This window comes from Lissotriton helveticus, chromosome 1_1 (assembly GCF_964261635.1).
Source record: "Lissotriton helveticus chromosome 1_1, aLisHel1.1, whole genome shotgun sequence".
Classification (NCBI taxonomy): Eukaryota; Metazoa; Chordata; class Amphibia; order Caudata; family Salamandridae; genus Lissotriton; species Lissotriton helveticus.
In genome coordinates this window covers 1,265,658,575-1,265,684,710 of record NC_136057.1, presented here as the reverse complement: position 1 = coordinate 1,265,684,710, position 26,136 = coordinate 1,265,658,575, and the positions used below count along the sequence as shown (strand labels likewise).

At 47.0% G+C, this 26,136-nt stretch overlaps 1 protein-coding gene across 1 annotated transcript in view; it reads left to right on the top strand.

Moving 5' to 3' along the window:
- HBP1 (HMG-box transcription factor 1) overlaps positions 1-26,136 on the top strand; it is a 387,484-nt gene that overhangs the window by 202,017 nt on the left and 159,331 nt on the right. Inside the window, exon 9 of the mRNA XM_078680325.1 lies at positions 17,378-17,522. Within this exon, the coding sequence (XP_078536451.1) occupies positions 17,378-17,522 (145 nt within the window). The remainder of the gene's footprint in view (positions 1-17,377; positions 17,523-26,136) is intronic.

Genomic DNA, 26,136 nt, shown 5'->3' with positions numbered 1-26,136 from the left:
TGTGCCACAACACTACAACACGGTCTGAGCCACGATCAGTGGTCCACCTGCTTTTAAGTTGTTCTATTTTTTTTTACTCTCACATTGAGCAAAAGAACTTTGCAAATCACCCATAGTAATATATAATACTTATGCCTGGGTGGTAGCCCTTACACTCTAGGGTATAAAAAAAGAATTGGTGATTTGGAAATAACTGAGAGGTCTCCCAGGTGTAAGAAACTAACATGTCACTTACAATGTCAGGACACCCATCACGATTTTCTGGTGGCACCTAGAGGGCACTAAAAAATACAAAGGTCAGAGTCTTAATGGTGTTTGCTGTATTCCAGACACTGCAATTTTTTCGAAAAGGGAGAACTGCCTTTTTTTTAGGAGCCTGAGGGTAAACCAAAGCCCATAACTAAGTCATTCGGGAGACTGCTCATTGACCAGGTGTCGTACTTGGCCTCTCGTGGGGGAGGAGCAGTGGCTCACTTTGAATCTTGTTAAGATGAGGTCCTGACCATAAAGGCCCATCCTAGGGAGTAGCTGGTCTCTTTGACCCTCTGTGTATCTCTCTTACTGTGCTGATCTTGGTGCCAGACCAAGGTGTGGATTTGATGGTTGTATGATGCTCTCTGAAGGTTCCATCACTGTGGACATATTTTTTTTATTTAAACCTTTATTTTCAGTTTTATGCATACATGGAATAAAACCATGATCACAGCGGTACGTAGTTAAGGCGTTTTCTCAAATAGTTTAATACGTAGTAGATGTTACATGTCAGATCATTTGGCGACAGTAAAAAAAAGAAAAAAAAGGAACGAGGCCATAAGCCAATCCAGATCACCCAATAGCATGCAAATTATTCACCCCACCCGTCACAATCAGCTTTCGCATCTCAGGTGTTCTTCATTGTTGCATCTATTTCCAACCCAAACCCTTCTCCTCGAGTTGCATTGGCATACATGCAGAAGAGGAAAATAAAAAAAATAAAAACCATGACTATAACCCATCATAGAAAAAGAAATTTGTAATATCTCTCCTAACAATCCCTTCAGGAACAATGCCATTTTCAACCTGCGTGTCAGATTCGTTGTGCGTCTTCGTGATGTACGCTCTGTATGGGCCCCATATATCAATAGGTCGTGAGGAGCTGGGCATAAGGGTCGCATATTCCTTGCAATTCACGTTACAGTATGCCAGGCTGCGAAGCCATGCCCGCAATGTAGGTGCTCTCTTCCTGCCCCACATCAATGCCACGTCCCGCTTGGCCAACAGGAATCCAAGTGCTGCAAATCTCCTAACCTTCTTGGGGAAGTTTATCATACAACCTAGCAGTGCAATGTCCGGTGTAGGAACCAGTGTCATAGATAGCATGTTTCCCAATGTGGAGTGTATCTGCACCCAGTATAGCTTGGGCACGTCCAGGAGAGGTGCGCAAAGTCTGCGTGTGGAGCAGAACATTTCTGGCAATGGTGTGGTCTGGAAGGGTCTATCTTATGAGACCACTCCGGGGTGTGGTACATTTTGCGGAGAAATTTAAAATGAAGCAATTTATGCCTACTATTCAGGGACACCTCCCACGTGACCTTAAAGCATTGCTCTCTTTGGTCATCAGTGATGGGGTGGCCCAAATCCTGCTCCCATGCCGTGCGTATTTTAACATCCAAACAGGGCGGTCCATGATACAACATTTATACAGTTTGGAAATCAAATGCGTGCCTAACGGGCTTGCAATAATTAACGTTAGTGGAGAGGCAGGTTCAGGTGCGACGGGGAATGTGGGGAAGGCCGCCTGTAACATGGAATGCATACGTCGTAACACAAAGAGATCCATAAAAGAGCAGTATTGGAACCGCGACTCCTCAGACACTGAAAATACATGGCTATCAGGGAAAACATCCCCAATCGTATAAATCTGAAATTTCTCCAATGTGCGTTGCACTAACGTTTCACACGTAATGGGCAGCAATGGGGGATTTGGGAGCGGCAGTGCCGGGGAATATAATAAGTCTAGACCAATAATCAACGCAGTTTCTCCCATGCCCAACTAGTGGTGGATACCGTCTGAATGTCCTGCGGGTCCCTCTGGACCCCCTTTGGTAAAACTGTAGCCAGTGTTTGCGAAAGTACCAAATCCGCCTCTGGTTTCAAATAGGGGATTCGGGCGTCCGGATAGAACCATGCGTAAGAATAGCAGCACTGTGCCGTCAAATAGTATAAATACTTATCCGGGACCCCAAACCCAACCCTCTCATATGGGAGAGTTAGAATCTGCCAGTTCACCCTTGGTCTCTTGCCCCTCTTCTCCTCCCCCCTCCCCCCCCCCCCGACCAAGCGCAAAAGAAGTTGCTACAGCTGCAAAAAGAAGGACAGGGTAAGAGGGATGGGAATGTTGTTAAAAAGATATAAAAATCTTGGGAGGATCACCATCTTGATAATGGCTACTCTACCCGCCATCGACAAGGGCAAACGCAACCACCTCTCAACTTGCGTTTCTAGCGAGCTGATCGCACGGCCATAGTTTAACCTGATGATGGTAGCAGCATCTAAATGTACATAAACCCCCAGGTATTTGACCGCGTCAAGACACCACTCTAGTGGAAACTCACACTCCCATGCAGCAGTACTGGCTGTTAACGGAACAATCACAGACTTGTGCCAGTTAATACTAAGCCCAGAGAACCTGCTGAATTGAAGAATTTCCCTGATAATGCGCTCGAGATTAAGCTGGGGGAGCGGTACGTATAAAACAGTTTCATCCGCATACAGGGACACCAACAGCGGGCCTGTTCGGAACTGTAGACCTTGATGCAAATGTTTCTCTTGCAAGTGACGGAAGGGTCCATTGCTAAAATGAAAAGTAATGGGGACAAGAGACAGCTCTGTCGTGTTCCGCGGGATAAGCGAAAAGACTGGGACATTGTGCCATTTTCGGCGTAGTCGAGAAGTGGGTTCCGTGTACAGAAGGGCAACAGTTGAGACAAAACACTCCGGCATTCCCATGCGACGCATCACCGAAAGAAAAAAGGGCAATTCGAGAGTCAAAAGCCTTCTCGGCATCTAGAAGTACCGCAGCGGCCGGTGTATCGGGGTCTATTCTATGGAGTACCGCAAACAAGGTGCGCAAATTGAGCGAGGTGGACCTATGGGGGACGAAGCCAGATTGAGCTGGTGAAATAATATATTCCATCAATAAAGATAGCCGAATGTCAATCACTTTGGCCAATATTTTATAATCAAGATTTAGCAGGGACAGGGGCCGGTAAGAGCCACAGAAAGAAGGGTCCTTGCCAGGCTTGGGAAGAAGGATAATGACAGCCTCTGTAAAAGTGGAAGGGAGGATACCAACCTCGAGTGCCTCCGCATACACCTCAATCAACCGCGTAACCAATAAATCCATATATGCTTTATAAAAATACGCAGAGAACCCGTCCAAGCCGGGTGCCGAGGAGCCCCTAAGTGCATCAATCGCCTTCACCACACTTTCCTGGGATATGGGAATGGCGAGGAAATCCTGCATATGTCTTTCTAGGTAAACCAGAGCAATGTCCGCCAAATATTCTCTCTGCTCACGGAGATCACCTGAAATTCTAGAGGTATATAAAGATTTATAGTAAGATAGGAAAGTGTTGCATATTTCCGGAGTGGAGTGCAGCAACTGGTCATCCGGGCCTCTTATTTTAGTTATATAGCCTTTACTGTACAGAGGGCGCAGTGTATGCGCTAGAACCTTGCCAGGTCGTTCGCCCTCACTATACCTCTTCGCTACATGCTTCTTACTGAGATATAAAAGTTCCCGCTCTGCAGCCTCCTTAAACTCCACCAATAACGCTAACCGTCGTGCCTCGCCGGCCTCTGTAGCATGTACTAATGATTCCAAATCCAGGGCTGCAATTTCTGTCTCCAGACGACTTAGGGTGGCTCGCAGACTTCTCAGGAATCCTGCGTTCTTAGCTATACAAACCCCCCTGATATAAGCTTTAAAACCCTGTGTTAACCTCAAAATAGTCCTCAATGGCCCCCCTAACCTCTTCGAGAAACACCTGGTCCTGAAATGCCTTTCCAGGAAAGCGCCACTACCTCTCATATATTCCCCGGGCCTAGAGATGTTAAGTCTAAGTATCACAGGTGAATGGTCTGAGAACGACTGTGGCTCCGTATCCAACCCACTGAACCAACCAGCAATTCCCGTTGAGACCAACCAGCAATTCCCGTAGAGACCAACCAGTAATCTATTCTAGTCTAGGTGTTGTGGAACCCTGAATAATGTGTGTAAGAAGTGGAGGACGTATGATGCGTGCGTTCCACGTCAATCAGGGAGAATCGTCAAAAAATGTTTTGAAGGGCTAGACGTGAGCAGTGCTTAGTGTCAGGAGCTGAGGAGGTACTGTCTGTAGTGGGATCCAACAACAAATTAAAATCACCATTAGCAGTAGGCATGGGTCAAGCGCCAGGAGGTGTACCTGTAACGCATGAAAGAATTCTGGCGCATCTGCATTGGGGCCGTACAGGCCCACCAGAGCCACACTGTGACCCATCAGCGAGCCAATGACTATCAAAAAATGGCCATCCTCATCTGATATGACCCTGCTCAGAGCGAAAGGAACTTTTTTATTAATAAATATGGCCACACCTCTCGCATAGTTGCTGTAATTGGAAAAGTATCTGATTGACCCGCAGCCACAGACGGCGTATCGGACTTGGCCAAATGCGTCTCCTGCAGGCATACTATGTCGATGTTATGTCTAGAGATGTAGTTGAGAACCTGTCTTCTCTTATGGGTATTGTTCAGCCCTCTGACATTCCAGGACATCAAAGACAACCCGGAAGGTCCGGGCTGCCAGCCTAACTGCACCATTTAACAAGTGTTACAACCAGCATGTGACATTTGAGTCTAACCCAGCACCATGTAAATTAACCTGTGTATCAATATCTAAGAATCCATGAACAAACAGCAAATGTCCCCCCCCCAACCCCCACCACTGAGCCTAACCCTTTCTCTGGCGAGGCAGAACCCAATCCCACAAACCAAAGAACGGTGCAAGTGAAATAAATATTTCAATATATGCATCATTATAGAAACACCGTGAATTAGGCAAAGGCAGCAAACGTACTACAGTGTTCACCATGAGGCGTAGGAACGCCACGCCGGCCGGACATTACTGAATACTGTAAGGGAATTAGTGAAAGAGCAATAATAGAAAGTTACATTATAGAAACCTCGGATCTTCAGTATAAATCAACCAGTCCCAGCGTTAGAGAAGAGATCCATGCTGGCGTCTGAGCCACTACGAAGGGGGAGACGCCACTGGCTCCACCACCGCCGCTCCGTTGTTCTTCTTTTTATATTCGTGGCAAAACTCCTGCGCTTCAGTCGGGTTTTTAAAGATGTGGGATCTGCCGTCTACATCCACCTTTAATCTGGCCGGGTAAAACATTCCGTACCCGAGTCCAAGATTTTTCAAAGTGGCCTTCACGCCGTTGAACTGACGACGTGCATCTTGCACCATAATTGTAAAGTCTGGAAGAAATGATAGCCGCCTCCCTTGCCACTGGACCTCCCCCCGATCCCGGGCGGCTCGAGGGGCAGTGTCTCTGTCTCTGAAGTTCAGAAGTCTAGTAATGATGGGCCTCTGGGCTGTCCGGGCTTGGGGCGCGGACCCAACGACCTGTGAGCTCGCTCCACTACAAATCCTTGTGTGAATGACTCTCTTCCAAACAGGTATGATAGTAGTTGTTCCACAAAGACATCCATGTGGCCAGTGGTGGCCTTCTCTGGCACGCCAATAATGCAGACGTTGTTCCGTCGGCTACGGGCTTCTAAGTCTTCATTCTTTATCGTCACTTCTTTCAAGATTCTTTCCACCTTCTCTAGCCGTTTTTGTGATTGCGACGCTCCGTCCTCCACATCCAAAACCCGAGCCTCCACAACATCGAGCCATTGGTCATACGCTTGAACCTTTGCGCCCATATCCGCCAGCCTCTTGTCCAGCGCATCAAATCTACCGTCAAGGGCCTTGAAACCGGCCCTCATTTCCCTAAGCATGGCAGCCGGGAGTGAGGCGGGGTTGTCCGAGTCCTCATTGCCCCTCGCCCCTTTGGACAGGTCCGTAGTGTGTCTTCAGATGGATTATCCGTGGCCTTCTCAAATGACAGAGTCCGCTGCTTGGGATCTTTTCTTCCCATGTTGTAACAAGGCAGTCAGTGCCTCTGAAGGACCGGCGCAAAGCAGCAGAATCAAGCTCCCAAGCTTACACGTGAATGTGAAGATACCTACAGTCTGGACCACCTCAGTGCATGCGCATGTAATGTGTCGGCCCTACGGCCCCAGCAGCTCAATTCTGGCCCACTAAGCAGTGGGCTGCACACCTGAACCCCCGCTCCACGCAACCGCAGACCTAATTAGCTGGTCAAAGCAGGCAGCATCAAAGAAGAGCCCCACAGTGTCCCAACGCCGGTCAGCCAACTGCAGAACGAGCGCCTAGAGACCTGTAGGTGATTGGGCGCGCTATAAATCAAAAATAACAATAACAAGATGGAGCCCCTCAGCAATGTCACACTGTCCGGAGCGGGGCCGCAGCCAGCAGCTGAGACAGCAGGAATATCGGGGACCCCCGCTTCGGCGAAAACAGACAGTAGTGCCAGCGTGGGAGCAGCCAGGCGCGCCTCCCATGACCACAGCGCACCCTGTATCAACTCAGCATAGCAGTGGGGCGCAGCGATCGATAACTGTGGGCCAATGGCAGCAGCAAGTGAGTTATGGTAAGTAGCGCTTCCCTCCGGCCCCCGCACTCAAAGAAGGGCAGAAACAGCGGGGGCCCACTCAATCATCAGCATCTGGCCTAGCCGAAAAGGCAGAGACTTCAGCCCCGCCGGGCCGCTGCTCCACGCCACCACCGGGGCCCATTAGGGAGGGGAGGAGGGAGCCAGCACACCCGGTCCGGACCAGCACCGTCAGAGCCCCCGGAGCAATATTTAACGGGCCGCCTTCACTAGCCCGCCGACATCCCCTGCAGCTATGCGGCACTAAAAAGCGCTGTCCCTGATGAGACCGTGATGCCAGGAGAGCCCCGCAGCCGCCTCGTCCGCCGCTAAGCCCAACTCTCAGCACCAACGGGGGGGAGGACAGGCGGAGGGCGACCGCCCAGCAAGGAGGAAGGGGGACGATACCAGCAGCCAGCACAGACAAAGGGCTATTGCTCACCTCGTCGCCTGGGTGCTCCACATCCTACGCCAGCACCGGCTCCGGCTACGAGAAGGCCCAGGGCTCCGCACACCGGCCTCCACCATGCAGTCTCTGGTAGACGCTGATCCGCATATCGGAGCGGTTCACCGCAGACACCGATACGCTCCTCAGGACATCCCGGGCTTGATGTTTAGTAGTCTGTCTGCTTATAACGTGCCCATCACAGTAAAATCAGGCTGGCAAATTCCCTGGCCGGCGGAGCTTCAAGCACAGGCGGCCATCTTAGTCGCCTGCGTGGCCACGCCCCTCACTGTGGACATATTTAAAAGCTAGGCTGAAGTTTTTGCTACCCACTGAAGTTTTCTCTTTAGAGAGAATTGAGGTGGCTTATTTTCTTTCTGGGGCTCAGTGTATTGTGCAGCCACCTTTGTACTCCAAGGGCACAATTGAAGGTGGTGCCCTTTGAAGTCATCGCAGACCCAAGGGTGTTTACAAAATGTCTAGCAATGGTAGCCACCCACCTCAGAAGATGGCGGTGGGAGGTGAATACTCACATGTTCCCCTACCTAGACTTTCGGCTGCTCAAGAGGGCAGGCAGGTAGCTGTGTCTAGCCCACACCCAAGCTACTATTTCCCTGCTCCACAGCTTGGAATTTACCATGCATGCCACTACATCCCACCTCCAACTCCTTCAGTTTCATCCTTTGGAGTTTCCACTCTAAACTGTCTCTGTCAAAGCAATCCCAAACAAACAAAGGGTAGCTGCATTTCAGCAGCTGCTACTTCCTTTTCTACAACATCACTCCCTGACAGTCAGAACAGTAATGTGCTACAAGAGTGCCTCTCAGCACAGTGGTCACAGGGATAGTCGGTGGGAAGATCTCCTGTTAAGGGCCAGCACCTCTGCAGTGGTGGAACAGAAACTATTTGTTAAATGTCAGGCCCTTTATGGACCCTGTTCTATAGGTGACCATCACCACGATGCATCAGTCATAGTCTGGGCGGGGGCACATCTCCAAGACATGACAGTCCATAGTCTGTGGCCACCTCACTAGCAAGATCTCCATGTCGGCTACCTGTAACTTTAGCCATTAAGCTAGCCCTCAAAGAGTTGCTTCTGTTCATTTAAGGCAAAATATGACAGAATGACTGCTGTGTATTCTCTACAGAAACACAGAGGTGTGCATTCCATGCTGCTTCTACATTGATGGAGCAGATTTTGTTTTGGGATAGTCACCATCACATACCCTTTCTAGCTGAGTACTTCCCAGGGGTGGAAAACGAATTTGCAGAACTGCTCAACAGAATGTATTAACAAGTCTATGAGAAGGAACTCCACCCACAATTCCTACTCCCTTACTTCAGTTGGTGCATTGTCCCAGAGATGGACCTTTTTGCCACTCTTGGAAACGCAAAATGCCAAAACTTCTCTCCCAGGTTTCTACACTCTCACTCCATGGGCAATGATCTATGGATAAACTGGTCAGGGATCTTTGCCTAAACTTCTCCTCTCCCAATTCTCCCATACATAGTCAAGAAGCTTCAGCAAACATCCTTCACTCTCTTCCTAGTTGCTCCCACCAGGGCCAGACAACTGTGTTTGTCAAGGCTCCTAGAGATTTATGTCACTCCCCATGAGAAATTCCCCAAAAGGCCGCACCATCTCACACAGAATCAAGGCAGTCAAACCCTGAGACTCCAGGCAGATCAACCTAGCAATCTGACTCCTGAGGTCCTAAAATGTGGTTACCTCAATTTACTACAACAATGCATGGACATCCTAAAGGAAGCCTGCAGACCCACTACACGGGCCTGCTATGCCACCAAGTGCAAAAGGTTTATCCTCTATTGCATCTCAGTCATTCTTCGCACTAAATCTTGATTCCTATCCTTCCTTATCAACCAAACTAAGAGCTCCCAGAATTTCACCCCAACCAGACTGTCACACATTTGGTGTTAATAAGGGTGCCATTATGTGTTACATTGACAGACCAAATCTTTCTCAGAAACCAATAGTTCTCTTCCAGGGGATACTCATCAATAGTCATAAGCAGTGAATTATCCCCTCCCATGTGCGGGACCCCGGTGCCTATACCAATATATATACATATACAAATATATGTAACTATGCAGCCCTATAAAATCTAGACCAAAAAAGGGACAAACAGCCAGAAAATCACTCAGTAATACTTGTATAGTAACACTAGCAGCCCGTCCCGACGTTGTCCGGGTATGTAATAGAATGTGTGTATTTGGCAAGCGCAATTTATTTTAAAATCTCGCGGTAGACAACATTTTTTGTTTCATTAGAATAGGGACGGAGAAGGCCCAGCTGCCGCCCTGGTTGATGTTAGTAGGCGTGTGTAATTGGTGTAGTGATCCGCCGCCTGAGCCCGGCTACAGCCCTGGTTGATGTTAGCAGGCGCGTGTAATGTCGTTGAATGAGAGAGTTGAGTGACAGCGAGTAGGAGAGGCTGCAGTAATTATCCCCACAGACACGCTCATTTGCGTGTTCCCCCGCTTGAGGCCCAGATGCAGGCCTGTTTGATGTTAGCAGGCGCGTGTTCCCCCGCTTGAGGCCCAGCTGCCGCCCTGGTTGATGTTATCAGGCGCGTGTAATTAGTGTACTGATCCGCCGCCTGAGCCCGGCTAGAGCCCTGGTTGATGGTAGCAGGCGCATGTAATTTCGTTGAATGAGAGAGTTCAGTCACAACGTGCAGGAGAGGCTGCAGTAACGTTACTTACCAGGCCTCCAGGTGAACGCGTTTGTCACGCCCCCAGCACACGGCCACAGCAGACGATCTTCTGATTAATGTACGACCCACATGGCATGAAGGGCGGAACGTAGCACACGCCCACAGCGTTTCTCACGCCCCAGCGTGCCCCTTGATTTTTTTTTTTTTTGAATATATTTTATTAGGCATTCAATTTTGATGATCAGTACATAAACATACTCTGAGTATTATGGAAATGACACACTTATGTTACATAATGACATAGCGACAAAATAGTGCAATGATGATATATAACAAGGTAATTAGTACACATCCCGGTTCTTTCCCGGAACATAGTGGAGTAACGTGTATGGAAATGATAGCTGTATAGGATGTTGTGCCGCTCGGTATCAATAGTAGCGTGGATTGTGGTATGGGGATGAGATGTGTTGTGGGGCGGCATATTCTCATAGTTGTTTGCCGTCCTTGAGTCTCCCCCGGCTGCTGGTGTGTAATGTGTCACCTAGCCTAGTGTTGCATCAGGAGTATTGAGTACTAGATGGTTGTCAACGATCAATATAATATACCCAAGTTTATGTCAAGCATGTCAATGGTGAATCTACCATGACATCTTAATGTAACCATTAGGGAATAGGTGAAAGGGACAGAACAGGGAGAAGTACAAACTCCTCCCAACATAACGGGATGGTGGGGGGGGGGGAAACTTGAAGAAATAAAGAGTATGTTATGTGGAATATAGGATGAGGTTAAAGGATTAATGTGTCGTGAAGGGTGTCAATACGCGGCTGTGGTAGAGTCCATGTCTCGGGTAGTGGACGATAGATGTCTCAGGAAAGGCGGGTCCCCTTCGGGGGGGAGGAGGAGGGGGCTCCAGGTGGTCGGCGCAGCGACTCCGTATCAACGCCTCTCTGTGTATGTGTATGCTGCCTCTTATATCCCATCCAGTACGTGGGGGTGGTGGCGTAGGCACCAGACCCCCCTCCGCATTTGCCGTCCGAAGTCTGCTCGGAATGGGGCCTCACCTAGGTGATGCTCTGGTCCAATCCCGCCTGCTGGAAGGATCTCAGGATGTCATCCCAGAGCTGGGCAATGGGGAACTTCCTCAGGCCCGCCGTCTCTTCCCGGTGCAGCGTGACGCTTTCCGCTCCTGCCCAATTAACAAAGGAGGCGTACCAATATTTAACATGTGGGGGCTCGCTCTTTTTCCAGCGTTTGGTGATTAGCCGCTTGGCTGTGATGAGTCCCAGGTCCCAGAACCTAGCCGCCACCTTGTTTAGTTTAGTCCTCTTGTATAGCCCCAGGATGCAGGCCTCCCATGTGTGTGGCAGATCCCCAGCTACACTCCGTGTCAACAAGGCCAGTACCGCATCCCAGTATGTTCGGACAGCGGGACATGCCCAGAGCATATGTAGTAGGTCCGCCCCAACCAGGGTACATCTTGGACAGCTAGCGGTAGCGATCGAGAAGTATTTGTTAATCTTATCTGGTGATAGGTATGCTCGATGCAAAATATAAAATTGTATGATTTTGAAACGTGCGTTGCGTGGGATATTAACGGGGGTGGCCAGCACCACTGCCCATTCTTTGTCTGTCCATTCCTTTCCCCCCCAGCGTGCCCCTTGATGCGGCGCATTTGCGTTCACATGGCATGAAGGCCGGACACACGCACCCAGCGTTTCTCACGCCCCCAGCGTGTCACGCCCCCAGCGTGCCCCTTGATGCTGCGCAGCAACGTAATTGGCGCTTGTATGTACGACTCACATGGCATGACGGGCGGACACACTCCCCCAGCGTTTGTCACGCCCCCAGCACACGCCCACAGCCCACGATGTGATGGCCATACCACATGCCCCCAGCGTTAGTCCCGCCCCCAGCCCACAGCACAACGCAGACACGCCCACAAGGGACTACTTTGCTGGCACGGTTCTTTTACCTTTTAGGCGCTCGACCTCGGACCTGGGGATCTGGGTTCGAGTCTTGGTAACGACGCCAAAATCCTGTGATTCTGGGCAAATCACTTAATCTCCCCGTGCCTAACAAAAATGAATATGTGTCCTCATATAACATAACTAATGCTATGTAAAGCGCTCTGATTCCTGATTCAGTTCGGGTCAAGTTCGGCCTATATCAAACTCTGCAAAAAAAAATATGGTGGCCGTCTGCATAGCCTATGTCCTTCTGCTGCAACTGCCCTTTCCAACACTGTATTGGGTGTTGTGATTGGTGCTGTGGTTACTGAGATTACCCGCCTCAAATGTTTGGCTCTCTCTTTATAATATTAGTATGGATTCAGATTTTATTTTTGTTTTGTTTTCCCTTCCCCCCCGCCTCACCACTTCGCGATATGCGTGGCTGCTACTGTACAACACCATAGATAGACATTAAGCACTTCTATTGGCTCTGGTTGTCCAGCTTCTGTGGAAACATCAGTAGCAAGGGTAGTGGATTTAGCCCAGTAGGCTGAAACTGTCATATGAGTGCTGATGATCTTTGAAATAATGCTCTGCATGGGCCGTCCAGCCTTCAAGAGGTGGTGGAGTGAAGTCTGAGCTCTTACCACCAGCAGTACAAGGTAGCCTATTAGCCCGACCTTCAGCCTTCTTTAGGATACATTGATTTCAATGCGTATGTGAAGCTGGGCTATCGCCCAATTTAATAGCACCCACTAAGGTTGCAATTCATATACCAAATCCTATCTGTTGGTACCCCAGGAGCACATATTCCAAAAAGCAGTAAAATCCAGGAAAAAGTCCTCGCCTTTTGATTCCCAGAAATCCACTGAGGAGCAGGCTGAGTGGCATCAAAGCACGAGTCGGTGACCAGTTGAGGGTAATAGACCGCAGAACCCATACAAGGACTGTGATTTTTACCTCTGCCTCTTCTTGCCCATAGATCCAACCGACCTATAGCTGCAGCCGAAAATGCTCATTCTGCTGCTCCATGTCACACAAGTCGCAGCCTCATAGGCCTTGCCACCCTCACTGCTGGCAGGTATGAAGCATATGTGAAGCGCTTGGACATGGCAAGAGGTGAACAAGGACTTCATTTGCCTTCACTACGAAAGGGCAACACCCTTTGTTGGCTCCTCTTAACAGGTTTGTCTTCTTATTTGCTACATCAATCAAAGCTCTGCTGGCTGGTCAGGAGGGGTGTCAATACATCAGCTGCACGTGGTAATCCAAATGATCCTGGTCACCCCAGCACAAAGCCCACCTCTTGACGCTGAATCACCTGCTCGAGCCCCTGAGCGCCTCCGTGCTGGTTGGCTCAATACATAATGTATCCAATGGCATGGTGTTCGTCAAGAGCCCAAGAGTTATGCAGCCTGCACTCTGCTTTTCTGATCATTGCCTCCACATATTGTAACATTAAATTAATGTTCAATATCACTGCTGTTTAATATTTACTTCTAAGAAGTCATACTCAGAAGAGTTGAAGGTATTCAAGCATGCGAAATTGATACATCCAACGCTGTGGAACTGTAGTTACAGGTAAAGTAACTGTTTATCAAGGGATCTTCACTTCTATTGATGATCAGTGAATAGCTCAGCCCGGTTAATGGGATCCCGGAAGCTTTTTATTTAAAAAAAAATTCAATTTATAATTGTTAAGCTAAATGCTTTGAAAATATTAAATACCTCCTAAAATAAAAAATGGGTTGAACAACCTAATGTCCCCGATAAATATTTCCGTTACCTCTTTTAAGAAAAAAAATGAAAATGCCATTTTAGGCATGCAGCCTGGCATAAAGAAAAAAATACGCTGTTACTTTGAGACTGACAGTCTATCTCCCCTATTTCATCATGCAGTACAGTGACACTGTAATTTCTTTTTTCCAAATGGTGGCTTTTCAAAACAGTGCTCTCTCCTTTTATACACCGTCACTTAAATATTTTTAAGTCTTTGAGAGTTAAAAAAAAAAAAAATTCATAACATTAGCTTCTAGCTTTCTAGGGTGTGCCTGCTTTTGACAGCAATTGTACGAATTGGTTAAAAGTAGCTTACCATTGTAGTATTTGTTAAGCAATCTTGATACAGGATCCTTCGGATCATTGTTTTTTATAGGCAATACTTGTTTCTTTTGCATATATATTTCAGGTCATTTCAGTGCGTTTCCCGGATCTTCACAGTTACTTTCATAAGCTACAGGAAACTGAACGTGTTAGTAAGCGGTCTTTTTGTAGATGTCCACAGAGGAGTCACTATGATCACTATTTTGTTGGGTGTGATGGTTTCTTTACACTTCGTGGTGAAGGCTTTGCATATTTATACGTTGTCGATATTGAGCATTTATTTCATGTTTGAATCAAGTGTTAGTGATTGTTGAAAAGGAAGTTGTCTCGGTCCACTGTGTTTGCACATATAGTATTGTGATGAAACATGTTTTACTTTTACAGTTCCCCTGACGAAGGGATCATCCATCCCGAAATGCATTGGGATCTACGACAGCGTTGATGGAAACTGATCATGTTTTTAATTGAATTGCACACAAGAATTGTGTTTTTGTTGGAAATTGTAATAACGTTGATATAAGTGTGAATTTTCAAAAAATAAATATTGTAAATGTACTTCGGTTTCAAACTAGTTTTGTAAATAGAACTATATTGTGAAGTTAGAATAACAATGTTTTCGAAAAAAGGAAACTGTGGTTAAGAGTGCAAACGATAGGGTTTGCAGTTGCAGTGCAGGTAGGGACAAGTGTGCTGGGGACACTTGTAGTATAAGTCTCTAAAGATGCAGGCAGTGCGAGTAAACGTTACATTTATCACCTCGCAACGAACACCTTCTTTACGTATTACAGCCTCCCCACGTTATTATAAGGGTGCTAATGGTGCGGGTTTACACTGCATATCCTACCTCGCAACGGGCATCTAATCTCCATATTCCAGCCTCCCTACGTTCTCCTCACCTTTAATTTCTTGTGGCAGCACTGCACTTAATCATGGATCGACACGTGATGTCGGGTTCCGGTTTCTCTAGGCAAGAATCCACGACCAACATTGTGTTTGTTATTGTAAATGGGCACCATATTATCCTAGTTTCGTTAGAGTGTAAAATCTTTAAGTTCCTCACATTTAAAGCACTATTGATGAACTTTTTAACCAGGAACTGTAATATTTACATTTAACCATTATTAATAGTCGCCCGTTTGTGGCCCGTATTGTTACTTATATTTTCTATAAACTTATATAGCGGGACGAGTATTGTTTTCTAAATGACAGTCAGTCTTCGGGAAATTCTTAAAGGGGGATTGGGAATTTGTCTGCACCTCTTAAGTCACATACCACCTACACAATGGAAGGGGTGGCCTTAGCTGTTCCGCGGCCATTTTAAAATGTCCCATTCCTAAAAAAAAATTCGGGTACAAAATACTAAAGTCAGCGTGATGTTGCACAGTGGTAATAATCACACGCTCTGCAGCATAATCACCCATCATATTCAGTTTCCAATTGTTCAGCAGTGAATACTTGAAACTCACAAGATCGCTCAATACTTTGGAGGAGCCTAATGCCGAATTATTATCTATATAGCCTTTCCCACTCTTCACGGCTATTTAGACCATGTGTAAATGTTTTACATTTACACATGAAAAACTGTTCCCTCTTCTTTCGTTTTTTTTCTAGATCTCCCCCTCTCTGTCATTTCGGTTCATTCCAATACTCACCAGCGTAATTCTTCCACTTTGTGTTTAGGCTGACTCCAGTGTTTAGTGTGTGGGGCATTACACTTATTTGTCCTTATAGCAGATCTATGTTCATTAAGGCGTACCCGGATTTCTCTCATGGTTCCCCCTATATATACCATTCCATTCCCTCTCTTCCGAACATTGCTTTTTTAGTCCCTGTGACACACAGCTTCCTGAACTTTTCTACGTGGAAATGTGATGAAAATGTGTTTTTGCCAAAGTTTGAAGTTTGCTATGCATTGTCGGCATGAGGACATAGTGAGGTTCATGTAAGTCACACTACTCTGGACTCACATTGGTGTTTAGTTTTCAGGATTGCCTTTGTTTGATATGTTTCCCTGGACCCAAATAACACTGCTAACCACAGCGCCAAAATGGGTCAATTTTCAAGGTGAAGATTTTATGTTTCCTTGTTGTGTTTTGGAGCCTTGTCTGTTATTGGCAGTAGGCCCAGCCCGCAATCGTTGGATTACCATTTCTATCGGGACAAATGTGCCAATACAGATTAGTAGAACATTTGCTACTATCAATGCTACTATGAATTAAAATGCTTTCAGTTTTTGACTTCTAAATTAAAGGTAAATGTACCGGTATTTATAGAGCGCACAGCTACTTCCCTGAGGTAGTGTCCCGGCGCTGTCCGTATACCGCTTAGGAACCCTTCCTGGTTTTCCCTGTGAGTGTCCACTCCTGGGCATCCCCAGGGTGAAACCAGGCATCCCAACGCTTTTGGGGCCGTTGTGGAGATTAAGCAAGCTATTGACCAGAGTCGCAGAGTGGGACCCATGATTAGAATAGGCGCCGAGGCGAGAATTATCATGTCCGAGGAAATTGAGCCCAAGACCCGCCAAGGCGGGTATTGAACCCTGGTCCCGGGCCAGACCTCTGCATCAGGGTCTGCCGCTCTAACCATTGAGCCACACTTCTCCACTTACAGACAGATCGTGTTTAAAAACGATCCCTCTGAATTACGATAGTATGTGTAACCCCAAGTTCAGAGTTGTAAAAATAAACACAATGCCCAAACGGCAGAAGTTTTCTTTATACTCTTTTTTCATTCATTAGAATTTACAGTATAAATTGCTGCATGGTCGGTATATGATAAAATCATTATAGGCGGCAACTCAGTTGGTTCTGGGCAACCAACAAATCTCATGTATCCCTGTGACCTGAAGGGTCTGACAGACGAAAGACATTGATATATTAATTTTGTATATCGATCCTAGAGGGGGGTTACAAAAATTGCCCCAATTTCTATATTACCCCATTTAGTTTTTGCATTCCATTTTATTTCACTTATTGCATGAGCTACATGAATGACCTCTTATCAAATTAAAACAATTCTTATTTTTAGAAATGACCAGCTTTCTGGTTTCACCATTTGGTTTCATACCCGTTTCTACCACAAACTGCAAAGAAGTAAAAATCACAAAAATAGGAACAATCGACTAGTACTTAGAAAAATGCAACTCTGCTTGTTTCTGGCAGCTGGGGAGACGATTGTAGCACAGCAAACCTTTTGTTTTTTTGTTGATGCCATTTTTCAGGAAAAAAATCTTTCTTGAACAGCACGTATTCCCATTTTTTTTAAAGTATATTTTTGCCATTTTATTAGTCCCCTATTGATTTGGGATCACTTAATGCTTGTTTTTGTGGTCTTTCTTGCTGTTATGGAGGTTAGGTATTTCATGCATATTTTGGAGGCATTTTATGATCAGCATTGCCATCTGTTATATTAATATAGATTGTATTATATATTAACAATTATGTGTATTATTTATCCAGGGTGGTCCTCTTTTTATCCAAGTTTGACTGTGGTCCAGCACGGCATTCCTTGTTGTGAAATGCACGTTGGTGATATCTGCCTGCCTCCTGGACACCCTGATGCCATGAACTTTGATGATTCAGGTGTATTTGATACTTTCAAAAGGTACTTTTACATTTATAAACATTGTAAAATGTTCTGAAACGTCTTAATTGTGTATCATAGTCTGAATGTTTTAACATACGTTGTCTGTCACACCACAAATCTTAGGAGCACAAATTTAAAGTGTGATCATTAAATGGCAATTTTATCCTTTTATACATGAAACCAAGTTAAACGCAAGTGTTGCTTGGTGTTTTAAATGTATACACCCCGAGTGTAGACTTATGGCTAACCATTCTACCTTTGCCTTTCAAGGGATTCATATCCACATTCCTCTCGCTCATGAAAAATGCCTTCCTAATGTGCAATTTAGATTACATGTTAATGCGACCTCCTGATTTGTGTTATAATACTCCTCATTTAAACTGCACTGCTTCAATATTATTCTGGTTTAAGGGACTCTTCATTGACATATTGGATAGACCTCTTCATGTGTGACATTTGGGCTCCCAAACCTATACAGATGTACTGTAATAAGAGCCTATGATGTCATCGAGGGGTACAGGAGTTCTGGCGACACAAGCCAAGACATCGTGGGGCAAGTGGTTTGTAAATGTCACTGAAAGCCAGAAATGACAAAGAAGGGCCATATTACTCATTTTAACCCTTAATTAACCTCTGTATACTTTTTATATTGTATGTTTATTTGGAGCTTTTACCTTCAAAAGGTTGTCTTTTTCAAACTGGGAAATGTTTATTGAAAACAATAAATGACATACCATACGTGCTGTTTAGTTGTTCGTAGTAAACATAAGAGTATTTTCTGTAATACAAGGCCCCATCGCATTTCTAAAAATCACTAGTGTTAAAACCATTGGCAAGAAATAGCTTTTATAAAATAAAAAAGGAAATAAAAAGAGCAGTTTTGCTAGCTAGCGAGAGGATAAAAGCTGAACCTGCTTTCTAAAGAAGCCTTGAGCAACAGTATCCAATCATGCCCCACTGTGACCGTTCTCTTTTTGTAGCTCCTTCTGATGGGATCCTCAAGGAAAGGCTCTTCCTTTTCCAACTATTTTTTTCTCAGGAAAAGCTGTTATAATTCAGATTTTTCTGTTTTCACTTGATGTTTTATACCTCTTCAGCGTTTTCCTACAATTTATGAAGACTGACACGTGCAGTATGAACTTTTTGTGTGAAGATGTCCAGAAAAACTCAAGGCTTTGCACACATTCCTGATAGGCGATCTGTAGATCTGCGGTACTGCTATGTCCCTGACACTTTTTGACACAATGAAACTGGTCCCTCGCCTGTTCTCGCTCTAGATCTTTCACTCCGTCCTCCAAGTCATACCAGGAGAAGAAAAACAACAAAAAAAGAAAAAGAATGCCTGCACCGAAGTGCCCTAAATCAAGTGGTAAACCACAAGCCCCTTTTGAAGTCGTAATCAGAGCCTGAATTGGTGGTAATTCAACCTCCACTGGACAGTCCATTGGCTCCTCCAGCCTCTTATGGCTTCTCTGGCTGCACCGCTGCCTCACCCACAGCCTTGTCCACTGGTGCCGGTTTACCCTGAGCTCCTAGTGCCTCGAGCTGATCTTTCAGCATTTAAACAGGGAATGTGGGGTATGCAGTCCGTGCTTCAGCCCCTTCTGGTTCGCCTTCGCATCCATGGGTCTGTATGTGGCTCCAACATGGAATGCGGGGCCTGTTCGTCCAAGCTTCAGCTCCCTCTGGTACTCCTTCTTGTCCCATGGGTCCATATGTGACTCTACTTTAGGCAACGACGCCCGGACATCCCTGTCGCTGAGCATTCCTCATATATAGCCTGTATATTGTCTGGCTACAACTGATGCCGTACCAGTGCCAGGACCTTTGCAGCTGTTGCATATTTCAGCCCTGCCGACTCCAGCCCCTCCACCAGTGTTGGCGATACCCGTGTCTCCTATTAAAACACATCACTCCAGGACTCTTTCAAAGGAGGATAAAGGAAGATAGTCAGAATGGGGCCAGATTCTTGACCTGCTTATTTACTAAGAATAAAAGGACATTTTGGTACTGATTCAGACACCATCCATAAGCTAGACAATCATATAGACACAATCTGGTGATAGGATGTATCTCTTCCCTCCCTAGGCTGTGGGCACAGTTGATTGCTTAGCATTATAAAATGCCAGTGGATTGAATACCTCACCTGAGGTAGCAATGGACCCTTCCAGAGACTGGTCTCCCCTGAGATATCTTATTCCATACAGTATTGAGGAAAGCTGCTTTTTTTCTCTATCGAGGATTCCTCCAAAATTCTTACACATAATCCTCAGCCTACAACATTATCTTCACACCCACTCCTTTCCTTTAATGAAGCCTTCCTGGAACCCATTAAGAAACATGGCACAAGCTGGCCCCAGGAGAACCACTGTTATCTCTCAATTTATCACTAGGGAGTCTAGTCGCAGAAGCCTCTTCATGTGCCAAAAAGAATCCGGGGTACTTTTCAAATAACCATTCGGAGTCTAAAAAGCTGGAAGCCATTGGCAACAAGACATTCTCTGCTGGAAGCCTGGCTTTGTGATTTCTGAATGTTTGCTTACTTGCTCAATAAACTCTTGATCGGTGGGACATGGTGGTAATGGTTACAAAAGCCCCCCCTGATCAGCTAAACAATATTTTCCTGAGATCATAAAGGATGGACAGGAAGCATCCAAGCAGATCATCAATGCAGGAGGTGAAATGGTGGATTTTTTGGAACATCTGTCTCACATAGGCTTCGTGCCTGGCTAAAATCCACATGATTCTCGGTGCTGTTCAATCCATTTTACCGGATATGTCATTTGAAGATCAACAGCTATTTGAAGAAAAAGCTTTTGAGGGACTTAAAATAGGACATGGATCTCCAAGATCTTTGGGACGCCAAACTCCAGAAATGGTTTTGCTCCTTTTGGACATTTTGTGGATTCTCCAAATGTTTCCAGGTCCAGATATCTCCAGAGAGCAAAGGTTCTCCAGTAGCAAAATCCCTTGGTGTGCCACTATAGAGGCAGAGAAAAAGAATGAGGTTGCCAGTATCAACTTTCCTCAACTTAGTCCTACTCTTCCCCAGTCCATTACCTGGGGAAACCCAACTAGCTCGTCCATAAGGGAGCCTGTCTTCTCGCAAGAGGTTGGGTTTCCTGGAAAGGCAAAGCATCGTATCAATGGATCTGATCAGTGGCAGGGTGTATTCCCTGCCTTTTCAAGGGATCCCTCGTATCCCTCCCTCACAGTACTTCCCATTGCAGCAATGTCTGCCCATCCTGCAGCAGGAGGTGGCAGTAGAGCTGCAGAGGGGTTCTGTGGAGTTGGTTCCAGAGCAGGAAATTCGGTAGTTGTGCCATCCTCATAACTTCCTGGTTCATCAGAAGACTGGCAGTCTGTGTCCAATTTTAGACTTCAAGTTATGGAATTTGTTTGTCACCAAGGATAAGTTAAAGATGCTGTCCCACCCTTAGATTTTTTTTGTGCTTCAAGCAGAAAACTGGTGTCCTTCAACCTGCATGCTGCGTATTTTCGTATACCCATTCTGCTGGCACACAGGCAGTAGCTGTGGTGGCATACACTTTCTGCCTGTTTATGGGGCTTTCATTTGGGCTGACATCTGAGTTTTGGGTCTTCACAAAGATGATGGCTGTGGTTGCATCCCACACCAGAAGATTGGAGATTGCTGTAATGCCCCATCTGTAGGACTGCCTGCTCAAAGCCATGTCTTACAAAAAGAACAATTGATTGACGGAATGTATAACAATGTAATACATTCCCCCCAGTACAGAGATCTGGGCCTTAATCCATTGTTTTTTTGCTCACCATGCCATTGCTGTTTGGACCCAGCCCTATGCAAATCAGTCTCGACCCTGCTCCCTATGGGAACAGTCCAGCCCGAACTGCCAGGTCAGTTCCTCCCTGGGCTGGAAACGAGCATCCTAGGACCGATTTCGGAGTTTCGTCTTAACAGATGGAGTGTCACAACTTAAAGGCAACAGTATTTTTACTGTACCAGTTAGGTTTTCCATCAATGTGCCCAAATCTCACCATGAGCCCTCTCAGTGTCTCCTGTTCAGAGAAGCAGTATAGACACACAATGCTCTGAGCCTCACCGTCCACTCAGTGGCTCATTGGGGTTATAATACCACTGCATTGGGAGGGAGCTCAGGTTCCAGTGATGACAGACCTTCTCCTAATAGGTTTACTGGCCTCCTGCATCCTCTGTCATGCATGAACACTGCACATTAGGGGTCTTCAGGGTTGCCTTCACTCTCAGTGGTCTCGGGACACTGCAGCAGATCTTGCTTGATGGTCGGTGGAGAAGACCCTTTCATAAGCGATATCCTTTTACCCTCTACCAGCTTTGTCAGACTGGATCCAGATAATTTTTTCCTTATCAGTACCCCTGCACATCGATTGGTGGCGTTGGTCGACTTCGCGTTCGTCGTCGCCATTGTGATCGCCGAGATGATGTCCCGTTATCTACTTAGACGCCGCCCCTGCGCTCTGATGTCAGTTGGTTCTTTTGCCGCGCCAACCAGCAAAGATCCAGAGAGAGTGTAACCTTAGCCATTTTTTTACTCTTATTCAACTTTTTGTTCCATCGGTGGACCGGCTTTAAACCTTGTGACTCCTGTCCTGTCACGGACTCGCACCTCGTGTGCCTCTGGCACCTGGAGCACGACCATGACCCTAAGTCGTGCTCCTACTGTCGGGCTATGAACCCCCAAGTCTTTGCGGGAGCAGAGCAGAAAGCTGGAGGGCCAGTAGTCCGCTCTACGCCGCTCGAGGTCCCGGTCGAAAAGGAGGTCGTGGGATGAGTCGTGGAGTCACCACCATCATTCCTCCTCAAAGTCTTCGTCATCGGTAAGTCGAAGCACAAGAAGAAGGTGAAGAAGCAGCGTCGCTCTTCACCTTCTCCTTATCCGTTGGCCGATGCAACGCGGGAGGTTGTCGTCCTTAGGCTCTGCCCGCAGACGACTTCAAGTTTCCTTCCCTTCCTTCCCTTCCCGGGAGCCAGAGCGTCTCCTGCCCAGCTTAGTGCATTTTACTAAGCCCTCCACTCCATCTTTGGGAAACCCATCTCCGCCGGCTCGCACTCCGCTGCAGGGCCCCTAGGGATCTAGGCCTGGACCCAGATCGTTGCCGGTCGACCTCACGACACCTCCTTCGGCACTGATTCCTCTGACTGGTCCTTTGCCACCCCTGACGCCGGTTGTGTCCCTGGCAGTTGTCGACCCTGGCCTCCGCCTCGATTTGGACAGGGAGCCGGACTGGCGCCGACCAGTACTTTTGCACCACTTTTCTACCCTGGGCTTCCTTATCACCCGAGTGGCAGCCAGAGGAGGATGCAGAGGACTTGGAGGGGTCTGCTGACCCTCTGGCAGACCAGCTTGAAGAGCCGGACAGGAGAGAGGAGTTTGGTGAGGCCAGTGGTCTGGATTCCTCCCCAGACTTTGGCATGCTTTCTCCCCCTACTGTGGCCACGGAGGAGGGAGCCTCTTACACTGTGGTGTTGCGTAGGGTGGCTGAGGCCTTGAGCTTCCTACGGTGGCAGTCAGGACTAACATCCTGACTTCGGAGCCCCTGCTGCCATTCAATTAGGCCCTACAGACATCCTTCTGGGCACTTGGTCCAAGCTCAGCACAGGGGCTCCTGTGGATAGGATGATTGCCCGACGCGACCGTCTGGCCCTGGGTGACCCACTTTTCCTCTTCCAACAACCTATCCCAAATAGCTTGGTGGTCCAAGCCTCAACATCCAAAAGAGAGTTCTCTACTGCTCCCCCATATAGGGAATCCAAGAAGCTGGACCATCGTTGGAAGATGATTTTTTATTCCGCCAGCTTAGGACGGCTGTCGGTGAGCACCGCATGTCTCTTGGGCCATTACACCCACTCTCTGTGGGACACAGTTGCCGTTGTGCGGCAGGATCCGCCGTCACCTCCCTCACTGGCACATCATCACGTCGGACAGGTGGCTTTTGCAGATAGTCCGAAGGGGCTACTCCCTTCCCTTCGAGACTGCCCCTCCATCCATGCCACCAACACTCCATCGCATGTCGGAGGATCACTTGGCCCTTCTCCGTCAGGAAGTTACGGTTGTCTTGGCCATGGGAGCTATTGAGCGAGTCCCTGTTCCAGAAGTAGGATATGGTTATCTGAAAGAGGCACGTTAGTGATAGATTCCTTACCTTAGAATATCCCTGAAAGAGGCACGTTAGTGATAGATTCCTTACCTTAGAATATCCCCAGGCTTCAGGCTGGATCCGCTAAGTTTTTCTTTTTAGCAGTAACTCTGCGCACCAGTAGGTGGCGTCCTGCGGCTTCGCGTCCGTCACTGACGTTGTAGGCGCTGAGATGACGTCACGGAGAGTACTTAGGCGCCACCCATGAACGCTGACGTCAGTTCTTTCTTTTTCCGCGCCAAAAGTGCAGATCCAGATTGAGCACGTACCTCGGTCATATTTCGACCACTTTTTTGAGACGTATTGTCTCCTTTTTTTTTGTCTCCTGCTGCACGTAGGGATGCCCGGCTTTAAGTCTTGTGGGTTGTGCCACCGTAATATGTCGGTGGCGGACCCCCATGATGTCTGCCTCTACAGCCTGGAGACCGACCATGACTCCTGGGACTGTAAGGATTGCTGTGCCATGGCCCCAAAGGCATTATGGGAGCGGTGCCGGAAGTTCTCTTCCAGGGGATACTCATTAATAGTCATAAGCACTGAATTATCTCCGCCCATGAGCGGGAACCCGTAACACATAACAATATACATATATATGTGTAAATATATAAAAAAGTACATAGTACTAACTAATTATACACATATACATGTATAATAACCATAATATGCAGCCTAACCTATATACATAGGCTAATAAAGCCACAATTACACATGTTCTGAAGCCTGAAAATATGCTATATATAAATGCAATAAACAGGCATGAGCCTAAAATGCATTACATAACCATGAAAAAACTTTTATTTTCATCAAAGAACCTGTTGTAAACAGTTATTAGCCTAAAAGGCTGCATATGAAAATTTGTCTGTGTACAGAAAATCAGACTGGCACCCTGCCTTTAAGGCCCCAGAGAATCTGCACACTTTGCCTTTAAGGCCTCTAGGAGAACTCTGTTCCCATCATGCACCACAGGTGACAGTTAGGTCAGTTCTTTTTTCCGGCTTGTTCTGTGAGGAACCTGGAACTTGAGCTCTGCTCATTTGTAGTATTTTCTGTCAGAAGTTGCATTTTTCTTGACATTTTTTGACAAATAGTACTTTGGTGGTGTTTATTACCTTTTTTCTGACTAAACTGTTGTGAATTTTTTAGTCAGTATGCCACCTTTATTTTATAAATGTCCTTCCTGTGGGAAGAAAATGGCTAAAACTGATCCACACTCTGTTTGTGTGGTGTGTCTTCCTGATACTCATAAGGTGGAAGATTGTTATCATTGCCTCAACCTTTCTAGTAGGACTTTAAAAGAAAGAGAGAAAATGAGGCTTCTGGGCCTTCTGGAGAGAGAGAATCGTGGTGAGAAGAGTTCTACGGTTTTCTTATCGACTTCTAAGCCACCTTCTCAGCCTAAACGTCGAAGATCAGCGTCTCCAGAAGGTAAAACGAAGAAAAATCGACTCCAGGAAGCTTTTCCTGCGAAAAAGAGGCGTTCGACGTCGAGATCCAGATCGCCGTCAGCATTGTCGGCGTCTAAGAGGACTCCGTCGACGTCGAAGAGGCCTCCGTCGACGTCGAAGACTTCGCCGGTGAGGCAGAATACAGCGTCTCGACCTTCGCCGTCGAGATCTTTATCGACGTCGAGACATCTGGTGTCGATTGCAGTAAGGACGATGTCGGGGGTTCAACGCTCGACGTCGAAGGAGAAGATGCGTTCGACGTCGAAGGATCATGGGTCGACGTCGAAGAGTAAAGTGTCGACGTCGAAGGATCATATGTCGACGACGAAGAGTAAAGTGTCGACGTCGAAGGAGATTCATACATCGTCGTCGAGGAAGAGATCGACGTCGAGAGGAAGATCGAAGGATTCGACGTCGAGGTCTAAGAAGAGGAGGTCAAAGTCTCCATCGCGACGTAGATCGGCGTCGAAGCATGCTTCGGGCTCGAAGCATGGAATGTCTAGGTCTCCCCCACCTGTGCACAGGTCGGCGTTGAGACTTTCAAGATCAGCCTCTCGGACCTCACTTAGGTCTTTGTCGAGGTCAGACATAAGTCCTGAGCCTAGAGTGGTTTCTTCACCGCAGGATCAACAAAAAGATGCGGTGGGACAAGAGACAGTGCATCAGGATTCTTCTATGGTGGCTCAGTCGGGCTCTACCTCAGGCCAGGCAGATGATAGACAATTGGTGCCCAGTCAGCGGACTCCATCTAGCTCAGTGGTATCTGAGCACAGTGTAGTCTCCGGAGCTTCCAAGTCTTCAGCAGACCTGAATATTGTGCAGGTGTCACCTGAAGCTTCACCTGAGCGTGTAGGTCGGCCTATCAACTTGTCACCGAGATGGCTGGAAAGTCTTCGGCATTGGAAGATGCGTCCATTATTGGGTGACAGAGCTCCGGTTCCTCGGACGGAGCTGCAAAGAAGATCACGTTCGAGATCATTGGAAAGAGAGAAATCTCGATCAAGGGAGCGAAGGAGGCAGCGATCTGCAAC